This window comes from Beta vulgaris, chromosome 6, assembly GCF_026745355.1.
Source record: "Beta vulgaris subsp. vulgaris cultivar EL10 chromosome 6, EL10.2, whole genome shotgun sequence".
In the NCBI taxonomy this organism is placed as follows: Eukaryota; Viridiplantae; Streptophyta; class Magnoliopsida; order Caryophyllales; family Amaranthaceae; genus Beta; species Beta vulgaris.
This window is the reverse complement of record NC_079207.1, coordinates 59,647,446-59,660,907: the sequence shown is the minus strand read 5'-3', so window position 1 is coordinate 59,660,907 and position 13,462 is coordinate 59,647,446. Positions and strand designations below refer to the sequence as shown.

Here is a 13,462-nt window from a genome sequence, read left to right as displayed (position 1 = left end):
GTTAGGCTTCCCTAGTGTGTTTATTAGATGGATAATGGCCTGTGTAAAGACAGTGTCCTATTCTATCCTCTTAAATGGTGTCCCATCTATTCCTTTTGATGCTAAGAAAGGTCTGAGACAAGGAGACCCCTTATCTCCTTTCTTATTTGCTTTAAGTATGGAATATCTGAGTAGGTGTATGGGTGATATGTGCAAGGATCCTGAATTTAACTTCCATCCAAAATGTGAGAGAATCAAGCTGACTCATCTCATGTTTGCGGATGATTTACTAATGTTTGCAAGAGCTGATGCAAGCTCCATCACCAAGATCATGTCAGCCTTCAACTTATTCTCAAAGGCTTCAGATCTTCAGGCAAGCATTGAGAAAAGCTGCATATATTTTGGGGGTGTTTGTCGAAGAAGCAATTCAATTGGCTGAGAGAATCCATATGCCTATTGGTACCCTGCCATTTAGGTACCTTGGTGTCCCTCTTGCATCAAAGAAGCTTAATTTTTCTCAATGTAAACCTCTCATTGATGAGATTATAGCTAGGGCTCAAGGTTGGGTAGCTCATTTGCTAACTTATGCTGGAAGATTGCAGTTGGTGAAAACCATCCTCAGCAGTATGCAAAATTATTGGGGTCAAATTTTTCCATTGCCTAAGAAATTGATAAAGGCTGTTGAAACAATCTGTAGAAAATTTCTATGGACTGGAACAGTGGATACTAGCTCTAAGGCTCCTGTGACATGGAATTTTTTGCAACAACCAAAGAGTACTGGTGGTCTAAATATTACCAACATGGTTCTATGGAACAAAGCAGCAATTCTGAAGCTTCTTTGGGCTCTAGCTTTCAAGCAGGATAAATTGTGGGTTAGATGGGTGAATGCCTACTACATCAAGAGGCAAAACATTGAAAATGTTACTGTTAGCAGTAACACCTCATGGATACTGAGGAAAATATTGGAAGCTAGGAAATTGTTGGCAAGAACTGGAGGATGGGAGACAGTGAGCAATCAAAGGAAATTTAGCATCAAGAAAACTTACAAGCTCCTTCAAGAAGATTTTGAGAATGTGGTCTGGAAAAGGCTACTTTGCAATAACCAAACTACACCAAAAAGCCACTTTATACTATGGCTAGCTATGCTTAATAGACTAGCTACAGCAGAAAGAGTGAGTAAATGGAATAGGGATATAAGTCCCCTCTGCAAAATGTGTGGCAATGAGATTGAAACAATACAACACCTGTTTTTCAACTGCTTATATAGCAACGAAATCTGGAGCAAGATGCTGAGGTACTTGAACACTCAACCTCAGGTAGATGCTCAGAATGAACTAGAGCTGGCCATTAAAAAAGCTCGCAGCACCAAAGATAGAAGCAAGTTGTTTGTTATGATGTACACAGAAACATTGTATGCCATCTAGCTGCAGAGGAATGCTAAAGTGTTTAGAGGGCTAGAGGTTAATCAGAACCAAACTGTTAGAAGTATAATCTTTAGAATAGCAGTTAGATGTAGTGAGAAGCAAAAGCAAATGCTTTTGATGTAAGCAAATGCTTTGGTGTTTTGGTGGCATTTGGAGTAGTCTGTTACTCTAATGCAGTAGATTGTACCACATTTTTTTTGGTTATCAATAACAACTTTGAATTGCCAAAAAAAAAAAAAAGATATAGAAATATTTTTTTTATAGAATTGAACATAAAATAGGGAATTTTTTAGGTAATATATGAAGGGAATATAATGTTTACAACAAGGGAAAAATAAGGTTTAATTCTACTTCAAGTATACTCCATGCATTTCTTCTTAATCGACACTGTTGCTTGTTTATTACTGGTAACATATCTCATTTACTTTGTCCTCTTTTTATATCCATGACATCATCCAAAATTATAATATACTCGACTTTTTAATTTTTATCTTTCACTTTTCATATTCCCTCTCATATTTTTCTACTTTTTTGTTGATTCTCCACCAAAGTCATTTGAGTAAAGTAAAGTGAGTAAAACATAATAAGATAAATTATAAGTTTGATAAATAATTATCACTAATCGGATTGCAACCTCGCTCAGGTCAACCCGGGTCGGGTTTGCAGGCAAGGCCCCTTGTGAGTAAGGGGGAATGGTAAGGGGAAATCACCACCCCCAAAGTGCCTTTAATGGGATTTGATCACACAAACTCAAAATTGTGACATACAAACCAAACCACTAGATCAAGTACAAATTACATGATTTTTTACTTTTATTTCTTTTTGCATTCAAGGAATGTTACAGTTATGTTTTCTTGTACTAGTATAATATATCACGCACCAGTTAGTTTTATAATGCAAAATCATGTGGGCGTGTGATTATATATTTAATGTCAAACTTCTTATGTTGGACTTTTGACTAAGAGAAATACTCAATAGCTAATCTACTAAATAATAATAAAGTTTTTTCTTTTTAGGTGATATAATAATAAAGTGTCAATTTCCAGTTTAATATATTATCTCGAGAAGAAACTTTGAGCTTAATAACAGCTTGAATTCATTTTATTTCGAATTTATAAGTTGTGACTTGTTTTAATATGGCTACTTGACTCATTCTTGTACACGCAACTTGGTTCATTCTTCAAAGTATGAAATATATTGCGAAGTCAGCAATACAAGAGAATAGAGCACATTGATATTATATAATTACCATTCCCTCCTCATTCTCCATTTCTTCTTACAGATTTTTGATAAAACTTCTGATCAAAAAAAGCAGTAGAGATGAGCTCAACTCCTTCATTTGACCACGGTAGTAGCAGTTTCAATAACGCAGCTAGCTCCATCAGCACAGCAGCAATTGGTAAAATTTGAACTTTATTGTACATTTGCTGTTTTTGTTACTTCCCCATCCCAAAAACATGTACAAGAATAATTCACTTCTTATCAAATTGGTTGGTAGTTTATGAAAAAAGTGCTTCATGAAGAGGAATATGTGAAAAACATCTATTCTTATTGGACTTATGGCGTATCTGTATTTAGAAATATTCTTTTTGGTTGGATGCTTATTGTATCAAAAGTTTTCTCTATGAGAGTGTTTACTAGACATCATAACTAAATTTGGTTTCAAGAATTTGATAGAAATTGCAAATGCACAAATTAATTACAATAAATTTGTATACTTACAAGAAAAGTGATTGAGTAATTGAATTTATATTTAATTTGTATTTTTAATGTAAATTTTATATCTTCCTATAAAATAAGATTGATTTATTGCCAATTTTTTATATTTAAGTGCAATTCTTTTTCTCGTCGGTTTATGTCTGATATGGGACTTCCTAAAGCGTAAACGAATTACCCACACTTTGTTTAAAAACTAACAACCTAAAACCCGCCTTTTTTTTGGTGCCAAAAGCCCATCAAATAATCTAAAAGAAGTACTGAAACTTAGGCCTGGTCCAAAGAGTTAGCCCAAATGCTTAATTCAAAAATATGATAATACATCAAATATACGGGCCTATGCAATTAAGCATCATGGACCCAAGTAAAACATGCAATAAAGGAATATGTTCATGACGAAACCAGCCCAAAGCCCAAAATTCATAGCCCAAAGCCCAAACCCAAAAGTATAAATCTGCATAGCAATGTGTTCATAGTATACAGCATGATAGAAGCACAAGTTTTGCTTTCCTTATTAAACATGATCTTTCTTTACTTTATAACTATCAGTCATTATTAAGTTAATATCTCCCTAAATATTAGAACACCTTGACATAAATTCTTGGATGTACTTATTATATCATAAATTATTATCATATTTAAGGACTATGTCTATTATATAAGGGAAAGGGGTAGATATGGTGTCCCCATTTGAATAAACTGTTTTACCCCCTTCTCTTTCAAAATTACACGACCAATTTCAACCGAAACGCGACTTCAAAAAACAACTGTCGGAAATACAATTATCTCTATTATATTAAGGAAGGGATAAGATATGTTGTTTTTCTATAAATTTATGTAATTGCCCATTAGATTATTAGTAAATCAGCTACTCTACCAATAAAAGGATAAAAGAAAGTCAAACTCAAATATATAAAAAAAAAAGTAACTAAAATGTTGGATGCAACCAAGTTATAATTAAGCCACAAAAAAAATTAAGCACAAGAATTAGTACAGTTTTTTGGACGAGGCACAAGACTTAATATATTCTTGCTGAAAAAAGTAAAAAAGAAAATTATATCAATCAAATATTTGATCAATCAATACACAATCAAGTATTACATTAAAAAAAATACAATTAATTAGCAAAGTGAAACGATTTAACTAATACTTTGTCGATAAAAATGTAAGAAATCCTAAATAAATCTAGGTAACATTGTTTTATTGCTCATCACTTTTAAATTTTAAAACCTTAAAGAAAGTATAAGTAAAATAAAAAAATAAAAGACGGGTTAACAGGTTAAGTGATATAGGATTAACCAATGAAATCTAGCTAGCCAAAAAAACAAGAATATCTAATGTTCAAATTTTACCCTTGCTAATGCTAAAAAAAGTAGAATTTATTTTCATCGCGTGCAAAAATTGCTAGTATATATATAAACTAATCATATACTCCACCTGTTTCAAACATAAGACATTCACGCTTTACGAAAATTTGCTTTGATTACAAATATCTCAAATACGATAAATAAAAATTAAAAAAAATTATACCCTTGGATTCGTCTTGAAAAATACTATAATAACATGATTTTAAAAATTTTCTATCAACATAATGAGAGTAATTAACGATTAAAGTTCGACCTAGAATATCGTGCGTGTCTTATATTTTTAAACGGAGGGAGTAATGGTATCCCACACTCCAGCTACTGCTAGTACTAGGAATCATATATCTACTCCCAAACAGTTGTTTCATCAAATAACTTGAATTAAAATTAGAGGTGATTATGGGCCGGGCCGCGGCAAAAAAAAATTGCCCATTGGTTGGGCTAAAATTAGCGGGCTTTTCGGGCCAAAATCGGGCCGGGTAAAAAAAAAAAGACTAAAAAGTCGTTTTTGGCTTGCCCAAAGCCCGCCCAAAGCCAAAATAGATTCGGGCCAGGCCCCACCGCGGACCGAAAAATTCTGCCCAAAACCCGATCCAAAATCGGGCCGAGCCCGCAGGCCGGGCCAAAATGATCGGCTCTAATTAAAATCAAAGATATTAGAGTTACTGGCTATTAAGAATAATATTCCATCTGTAACAACTTGCTTTTTCCAGCTGCTAGATTAACTCACATTACATTCACAAATCACAAATCTAAATTAACAATGATAACATCCAATAACATTGCCATTAAGTTTTAGTCTTTTAGACAATGAGACATAATAAAACACAACAATTGTTGGCCCAAAAAAAAGCTCGTATGAAATCGGTGCGCACTAATTATTGTGCACCCAATAGATGTTATATAAGTTGTAATGATTATAACTTCTACTATTTGTCTTTCTCTCTCATAATTACTTCATTTTCTCCCTCTTTAAGTTCTTACTCTAATTTTCAGGTTTTGTCATATAATTGATTGTACAATTGAACCCATTATAGAAAATTAAGATTATATCATCGATTTCGATATAGTGTGCTTGGGTGTGGTATAATGTATCTCTCTATACTATATATAGTGTGTTTAATTGTGATAGTATTTCTTTGTGCTATATTTTGTTTGTTATATAGTATATTTCTTTCTGATATAGTGTATCTGTTTGTGATATAATGTGTTTATGTGTATTATAGTTGGTTGTACAATTGAACCTCTTATAGAAGATATGGTTAATATTATCAGTTTCTATATAGTGTGTTTGTATGTGGTATAGTGTGTTTTTGTGTGCTATAGTGTTTCTTTGTGTTATATTGTATTTGTTTATGATATAGTGTATTCATATCTTATATAATGTATTTGTTTATGATATAGTGAGTTTATGTGGTATTATAGTAGTGTGTGTCTCGAGTTACGTGCGTGAGCTTGGTGCACACTTATTATACTGTGAACCAGGTCCACACATGTCGGATTCCCATTTGGAATTGATTGTTAAGTTTTGAGATGATTGAAAAATATTATTACAACTAAAATAATAATGCTAAATAAGTAAATATGACTCTATCTTCACCGGAAAAAAAAGCATTGAGTTAAGGCAACGTTTCTCGAGTGTAATTGCTTATGTTTGGGGATTATTTGTTCTCCTAAAATACGACTCCCCTATTATTCGCTCGTCTATCTATAGAAAAAAATCTCAACGGGTCAAAAAAGGATTTGAGAGAGTACATGAAGTGTAAAACTGGAAATTTGTTAGAGAATATTTATTAGACTCCATCAAAGTATAAAGGATATATATTTCAAAGAACTATATGGTGTTATGCTACATGTGTATATATATATGTACCTAAATTGAATCTTCAAACAATTGCAGTCTCGATCGTTGTGAGTGTCATTGCTACAATAGCAATAGTGATTGCAATAATCTACTGCTTAAAAAGGACAGGGGACGCAATACCAGGATATGCAGAAGCTCATATAACCCTTGGAAGCAATAACTCTATTGATCAACAAAAATACACTATAAATCATATGCAATCTCATGAAATGATAAATAACCCAAACATGCCCAAGGCTACCATGGAGCGATTTCTTAGTGACATTGCGCGAGAGAAGCCTATACGGTTCTCACCGAACGAGTTAGCTCAATCTACGAACAACTTTTCCAAGGTATTCATAGTTGATCTTTCTAATACATTTTGTAGTCAATCTCCATTCCTCAAAACCATTTTGCTACAGTCAGTTCATTGTTTTCACCCGAAAGGAAACTGTTGATTGTTTTTCCTGCAAATGGAACAGTTGATTATTTGGTGAAGGGAATAGTACTTTTGTGAATAATTAATTGTGGGACATTTTTCTTAGTGTATGCAAGGAACTATATTCTAACTAACATATTCTCACGAAACGTAAGGGGAGAGAATTGATAAATGTTATTAATATTTTGAGCAGGTGTTAGGATCTGGTGGATTTGGTGTGGTGTACAAAGGAGAGTTTCCAAATGGAATTCATGTTGCGGTGAAAGTGCTAAAAGGGGATATTAGTAAAAGGGTTGAAGAACAGTTCATGGCAGAAGTTAGCACAATGTGTAAAACATATCATATTAATCTGGTGAGACTTTATGGTTTTTGTTTCGATCCAGCAATGCGAGCTCTGGTTTATGAATACATGGAGAAAGGATCTCTTGATCAATTATTATTCGGCCAACAAAACAATCCCTCAATCCCATTTGAAAAGCTACATGAAATTGCAATTGGGACTGCAAGAGGCATAGCATATTTGCATGAAGAGTGCGAACAAAGAATCATTCACTATGACATTAAGCCTGGAAATGTGCTATTAGATGCAAGATTAAATCCAAAGGTAGCCGATTTTGGGCTAGCGAAGCTATGTCATCGAGATATTACGCACATTGTTATGTCAGGATGTCGAGGAACACCAGGGTACGCGGCTCCAGAGCTATGGTCCCCATACCCGGTAACTTACAAGAGTGATGTTTACAGCTTTGGAATGCTTTTATTCGAGATTGTAGGGAGAAGACGAAACCATGACATTAATCTTAGTGGGAAAAGCCAAGAGTGGCTTCCAAGGTGGGCATATGAGAGGTTCGACAAAGGAGAGTTAACGGAGATGATGTCGCTTGTTGGTGTTCATGAGGAAGATAAGAAAAAAGCAGATATAATGGTGAAAGTGGCTCTTTGGTGTGTTCAATACTTGCCTAATTCAAGACCTCCAATGTGTTCTATCATCAAGATGTTGGAAGGAGAGGTTGAGATTGATTCACCACCTAATCCATTTGGTCATTTGCAGGATAATTTAGTTTCAAGTACAGATTCATCAAATATGAACTCAAAATCAACAAATGGAAGTTACTCCTCAATGGTCCAATCTCCGAATGACAGTTATGAGATTCAAATAGTGAATACTATTTGATGAGTATCTCTTAAGCGAGGGTCAAATGTTAGGTCAGGACAGTTATTCTTTACTTGTATTCTTCATATGTATTGATATGAACGATATTGACCCCTTAAGTCGGGTATTATTCGAATATTTTTTATTGACATGCACATCCATGGAACTTGTAGATAATTGTTCTGGCAGTTTCATTTTATCCAAATATCCAATTATAAGTGTTGGCTAGTTTCAGTTTTAATACATCTAACTTACAGATGTTAAATTCATATCTTCATCACAATAAGAATAGAGTCGACACAGTAGCATGCATAGTGACTTTGCGTCTAAGTGTTTGGCTACTTGGCATCATTTTTCAGCACATAACTTCGTTGATTCTCAAAGTATGAAAACAAGCACGCCTATCAATTTTATATGATATCCCATATATTCCCTATCCATTCTTCTTGACAATTATAGACCGCCGATCATGATCAATGATATTGAAAAGTTGTTGAATTGAATTTTCTCAAATTAAGGAACAACAGCTTTTTAGAAACGGTAATATGTCACTAGTATAAAAAGGAAGAGGTTAATAAGTATAAATATTATTGAGTGCAACAGTTACACCATAACTTATCAGGAACAATTAGAGATGGCAATGGATCTTGGACCCATCCCAAACCCGCTAGGACCCGACCCATGTAAAGGGTTTGGACCCACATATTTTAGCGCCAATGGGTCCAGATCGCGTCTGCATCCCGAAGAGAATGATTCGAGACTGGGTCCGGGTCTACATATGCTAGACCTAGACCCGACCCGCAGAACCATTTACATAATAGAAATTTTCTTTTACCTAAACCCAATATTTACATGAGTTGTGATTTTGTAAACTTGCTAGTGTTGTAACTCTTTCTAAGACTTGTAACTTTGTAAGTTGTAACATTTCAAATTCTATGAGTTAATTTTAAAATTTTGCTTAGATAATGGCTTAAGTATAGCCGGCAAAATAGACCTCTAGCCGTTGACCTTACCCGAAATATCCGAATGAGACCCGTTTCCCACCCGAAAAATAATGACCCGAAATAGAACCGAAACTTATAATAACCCGACCCGAAAGTAAAATAGACCCCAATATGACGTGAACCTAAATTTAGCCGACTCGAAAGTGACCCGACCCGAATTTACTCGATAATGATGACTCGAATCCGAACCCGACCCGAAAGTTGTCATATTAGTTACTTTTAATACAAATTTAAAAGGAAAAAATTGTCATCAAATACTATATAAAATTTAGCCATTGTCCATTAATTATTTTAATTACTCTCATTAGTCTTACATGTGTTTCATTTATTTGCGAGAATGAAAACCCGATTTAACCCGACACGATCCAACCAAATCCGTTTTTGCCCGACCCCATATGTCCAGAAATTTCATGGACTCGAGATGAACTCTTACTCGATGGAACCCGACTCAAACATAACCTGGACACAAAATTGACCTGAAAATGACCCTACTCGTTATGACCCGACCCGTAGCTGACCTGTTTTCCACCTCTAGCTTTAACCATAGATGCATGACCTATATATAATATGGTAGAAATTTTTTATACATATATTCAAAAATGTGATGAACACTTAAAACTAATAAGGGCTCATTTATGACCCGTGAACCCGATAGACTTAGCGGATCTCGGTCTAGATCTGAAAAATCTATACCCAACGGATCTGGGGCGGGTTTGGGTCTGTAAAAAATAAACGAGTCTGGGTCGCGGTGGACCCAATCCGAAACAACCAAACCATTAAGAAACCACCGCTCCTCCTCCTCCCTTGCACCCTCACTCTCCCTTTTTGTAAACTACTCACTCTCCTTATCATTTAGCCAACGGCGCCGCCTCCACCTCCTTTTCGGTAAACCTAGGCCTTAGGCGTTGTTGACCAGCAGAAAAAACTCAGAAAGTACGACAAGCAGATAGTGTACGTGGAATATCGATGACATATATGGACTTCAGGAAACAAATTTCCTAACATCTATCACAAGATCGCATGCATAACATAAATATGAATCATATTATAAGAAAAAGAATGTAAACTTTGTAGCGTGTTTTTCACCGGATTGCAAGTGTTAGAGATCAAATAACATCAATTGATGTCCCTCGCTCTACTTAGTTCACGAGCACCAATTGAATTCCCACATTTGCTAGAACGGAAGAGGATGAACAAATGTCACTCTCTTGCACCTATATATAATAAGGAGGGTGGCCGGATTTTCCAAAGGTAAATAATAGGATTTGTTTCTCTCTTTTTGAGTTTGAAAGTTATTGACAAAAGGTACGCTCTATTCCACTCTCATATTATGACCTTTTATAATAATAGAAGAATAGGTTTAGAGAGAGAGCTAATTTAACCCTAATTTCTCCTATTAGTCGGTTTTCTTACTTCAATTAGTTACTACAATGTGTGACCTCATAGGATTAGGTTAACATAGTTGTAGGTTCAATCAATATTATCCCACTAACCAATATCTATTCTCTAGCAAGTAAATGTGATTAGTAAACTAACATAATTTATTATCTCTATTATAATTCCTTTTATATTTAGTGATTGGGGAAATGTCTAAGGACATATTCCTTTAACTCGATGTCATTTTCAAATTTTGTTCGTTGATTGCTGAGGTCGAACTATTCAAACAAGGATTAACAACTTTAATTCTATTCTGCGTGGCCATGTATTTTTCCAGTTCTCACTCATCAAGAGGCCCATACACCATTCCTATTTAATAGGAGGACTTATCCACTCTCGTATGAACATAACTCCTACTTAATTCTTAACCCACATGATCACTGCCTTAATAACCTCCTTTTACGGCACAATATTTAACAGAGTCAAGGTTAAACTAGTCATATTCTGGTTATTATGACATACTCATGTCTATGGAATCCCCTAAATATAGTAGTTTCCTTCTACTTTTTGAATCTAATCAGATAAGTCTCAATGTATCAAATATACATCCATACAATCAATTATACATCTCTATGTCCTTAAGGCCCATGGAACTACGCTATCAATTAATTATACATCAGTCTATTAAATAAATCACGGATATCCAATTTAGTGATATATCGTTTTGGCGGCATGGCCGAGTGGTAAGGCGGAGGACTTCAAATCCTTGTTCCCTAGTTCAAATCCGGGTGTTGCTTGATATTATTCCCTCCTTTTCCTGCTAGTATTGGAAATCCTGTATTTTCCATATCCATATGATCGATTGAGTCCTTTGGGTTCCGAAATAGTGTAAAAACAAGTGCTTCGGATCATTGCTATTTGACTCAAACATGTTCTAAGAAAGTCGAGGTATTTGGAATTGTTTGTTGACACGAACAAAGTCAGGAAAAACCTATGAAATTCTTTCAATATTGATGCCCGACGACCAGACAATTGCAAAGGCAGAAAAAAGAGACTCACGCTAGTACATCATATATCAAGGGCAATTATATAAGGGACTTCAAATAAATTGTGATTTCAGTTCACTTTATAGGGTTCAATTATCAAAACGTTTTCGAGAATCCTATTTAAAAACATAAATTATTTGGACATTTATTTAATACTAAACCAAACAATTAAATAAGAAATAGAATTTTCTTGATAAACATTCACAACATAATAAATGTATTTACTATTGTAAACATGAAGTAAACAACCTAAAGCCATTCTCCATATGCTTAATTCCCATAGACCTAGTATGACACTCATCCTTAGGTTGAGCAAGCGGTTTAGTGAGAGGATCTGCTACATTATCCTGGGTATAAACCTTGCTTTCTTTCACATCCTCTCTTGCAACGATCTCTCGAATAAGATGGAATTTCTTGAGCACATGTTTGGATCTCTGGTGCGGTCTAGGTTCCTTGGATTGATAACTAGCACCATTATTGTCACAATACAACTCAATGCCATTATTATACTAGGAAACACACCAAGTTCATTGATGAACTTTTTGATCCAAACATCTTCCTTTGTTGCATCAACCGCTGCAATATACTCAACCTTTATTGTCACTCTAGAAGCTTGCATCGGTGTATCCAGTAACAAACAACTCATCATCTCTACCATAACTAAAAAATTATCCTTAGTCCTTCGCAAGTACATAAGGAGGTTTTTCGCTACAATTCAGTATTGCGCATCTCCTGGATTTGACTAGTATCTGCTGCATATACTCAAAGCATATGGAACATTCGATCGAGTGCATATCATGACATACATAATGGATCCTACTGCAAAAGCATATGGAATATAACTCATTCGCTTGGCCTCATCATGACTCGAAGGACACTGACTCTTGTTAAGTGCAATGCCATGTTGCATGGGAATGAAACCTCTTTTGGACTTTTCCACCTTGTACCTTGCAAGAACCTTACCAATATAAGTTTCTTGACTGATCCCATTTAACCTTTTCGATCTATCTATATAGATCTTTATTCCCAATATGTACTCTGCCTCTCCTAGGTCTTTAATAGAGAGATAATTTTTAAGTCATTTCTTGACAGACTCAAGCATGGTTTTATCATTTCCTATGAAAAGTATGTCATCCACATACAAGACAAGAAAAGTGATACTACTCCCACTTAACTTCTTGTATACACAATATTCCTCTTCATTTCTGAGAAAGCCAAACTTCTTGACTGCCTCATCAAATATGAGGTTCCAACTCCTTAATGCTTACTTTAGTCTATAAATGGACTTCTTAAGCTAACATACCCTCCATAGATTTTCTAGATCTTCAAACCCTTGAGATTGTGTCATGTACATATCCTCTTTCAAGAACTCATTCTAGAAAGCAATTTTGACATCCATCTGCCTAGTTCATAGTCATGAAAGGCAGCAGTCGCAAGGATTATCCTAATAGACTTTAGCATAGCTACGGGTGAGAAGGTTTCATCATAGTCAATATGATGAATTTGCTTGAAACCTTTCGCCACCAACCTTGCTTTGAAAACACTAATGTTTCCATTTGTCTGTTTTCAACTTGAAAATTCATTTGCATCCAAAACTTCATAATAAATTTGAAAATCCATTTGCATCCTTATCTTGGGATAAAGAGTAGTTTCAAAACTTGCTATGAGTAGTAACATGTTCATTTAAAATACTTTTTTTAATATCTCACGAAGATGAAATGATCAATATTTATCATTATTTTTAAATTTTTTATGCGGAAATAGGAGACATGATTGATGCCTATATAAACCCATAAACTTCATCATAAAGAACGATAATTAAAAAACTTTATCAAAAATATATTGAGCAGCAAATATTGCAATTTCATTTGGGTTAACCTACAAATTGCAATTAATCTATCTTAAGTGTCAATATTAGCAGAAAATCGGAATTCATGGTAGTCTTTACCATCATTAAAAGTTCATAAAAGGTAAATTAAGCTCATAAAAGCATATTTGTAAGTGATAATACTTAATAGGATATCCCCAATGAAAAAGAAAAAGAAAATTGTTAACAGGACAAAGCAAAGCATAGTATTATTTTGCCTAGGGATCTAGAGCCATCCAGTTGTTCAGAC

General features: G+C 34.6%; 1 protein-coding gene across 1 annotated transcript; it reads left to right on the top strand.

Annotated features, from left to right (window-relative positions):
* Positions 1-2,517: 2,517 nt before the first annotated feature.
* LOC104897164 (rust resistance kinase Lr10) lies at positions 2,518-8,067 on the top strand. The gene is made up of 3 exons (XM_010683989.4): positions 2,518-2,802; positions 6,384-6,679; positions 6,959-8,067. The coding sequence occupies exons 1-3, from the start codon at positions 2,724-2,726 to the stop codon at positions 7,937-7,939; spliced, it is 1,356 nt and encodes a 451-aa protein (XP_010682291.2). The 5' UTR covers positions 2,518-2,723; the 3' UTR covers positions 7,940-8,067.
* Positions 8,068-13,462: the final 5,395 nt, after the last annotated feature.

Bases quoted from the DNA above. Each gene is read 5' to 3' on its own strand.
- LOC104897164 (XM_010683989.4), top strand. From the start codon at position 2,724: ATGAGCTCAACTCCTTCATTTGACCACGGTAGTAGCAGTTTCAATAAC. The intron at 2,803-6,383 runs GTAAAATTTGAA...AAACAATTGCAG, and splicing joins CATCAGCACAGCAGCAATTG to TCTCGATCGTTGTGAGTGTC. The intron at 6,680-6,958 runs GTATTCATAGTT...TATTTTGAGCAG, and splicing joins CTACGAACAACTTTTCCAAG to GTGTTAGGATCTGGTGGATT.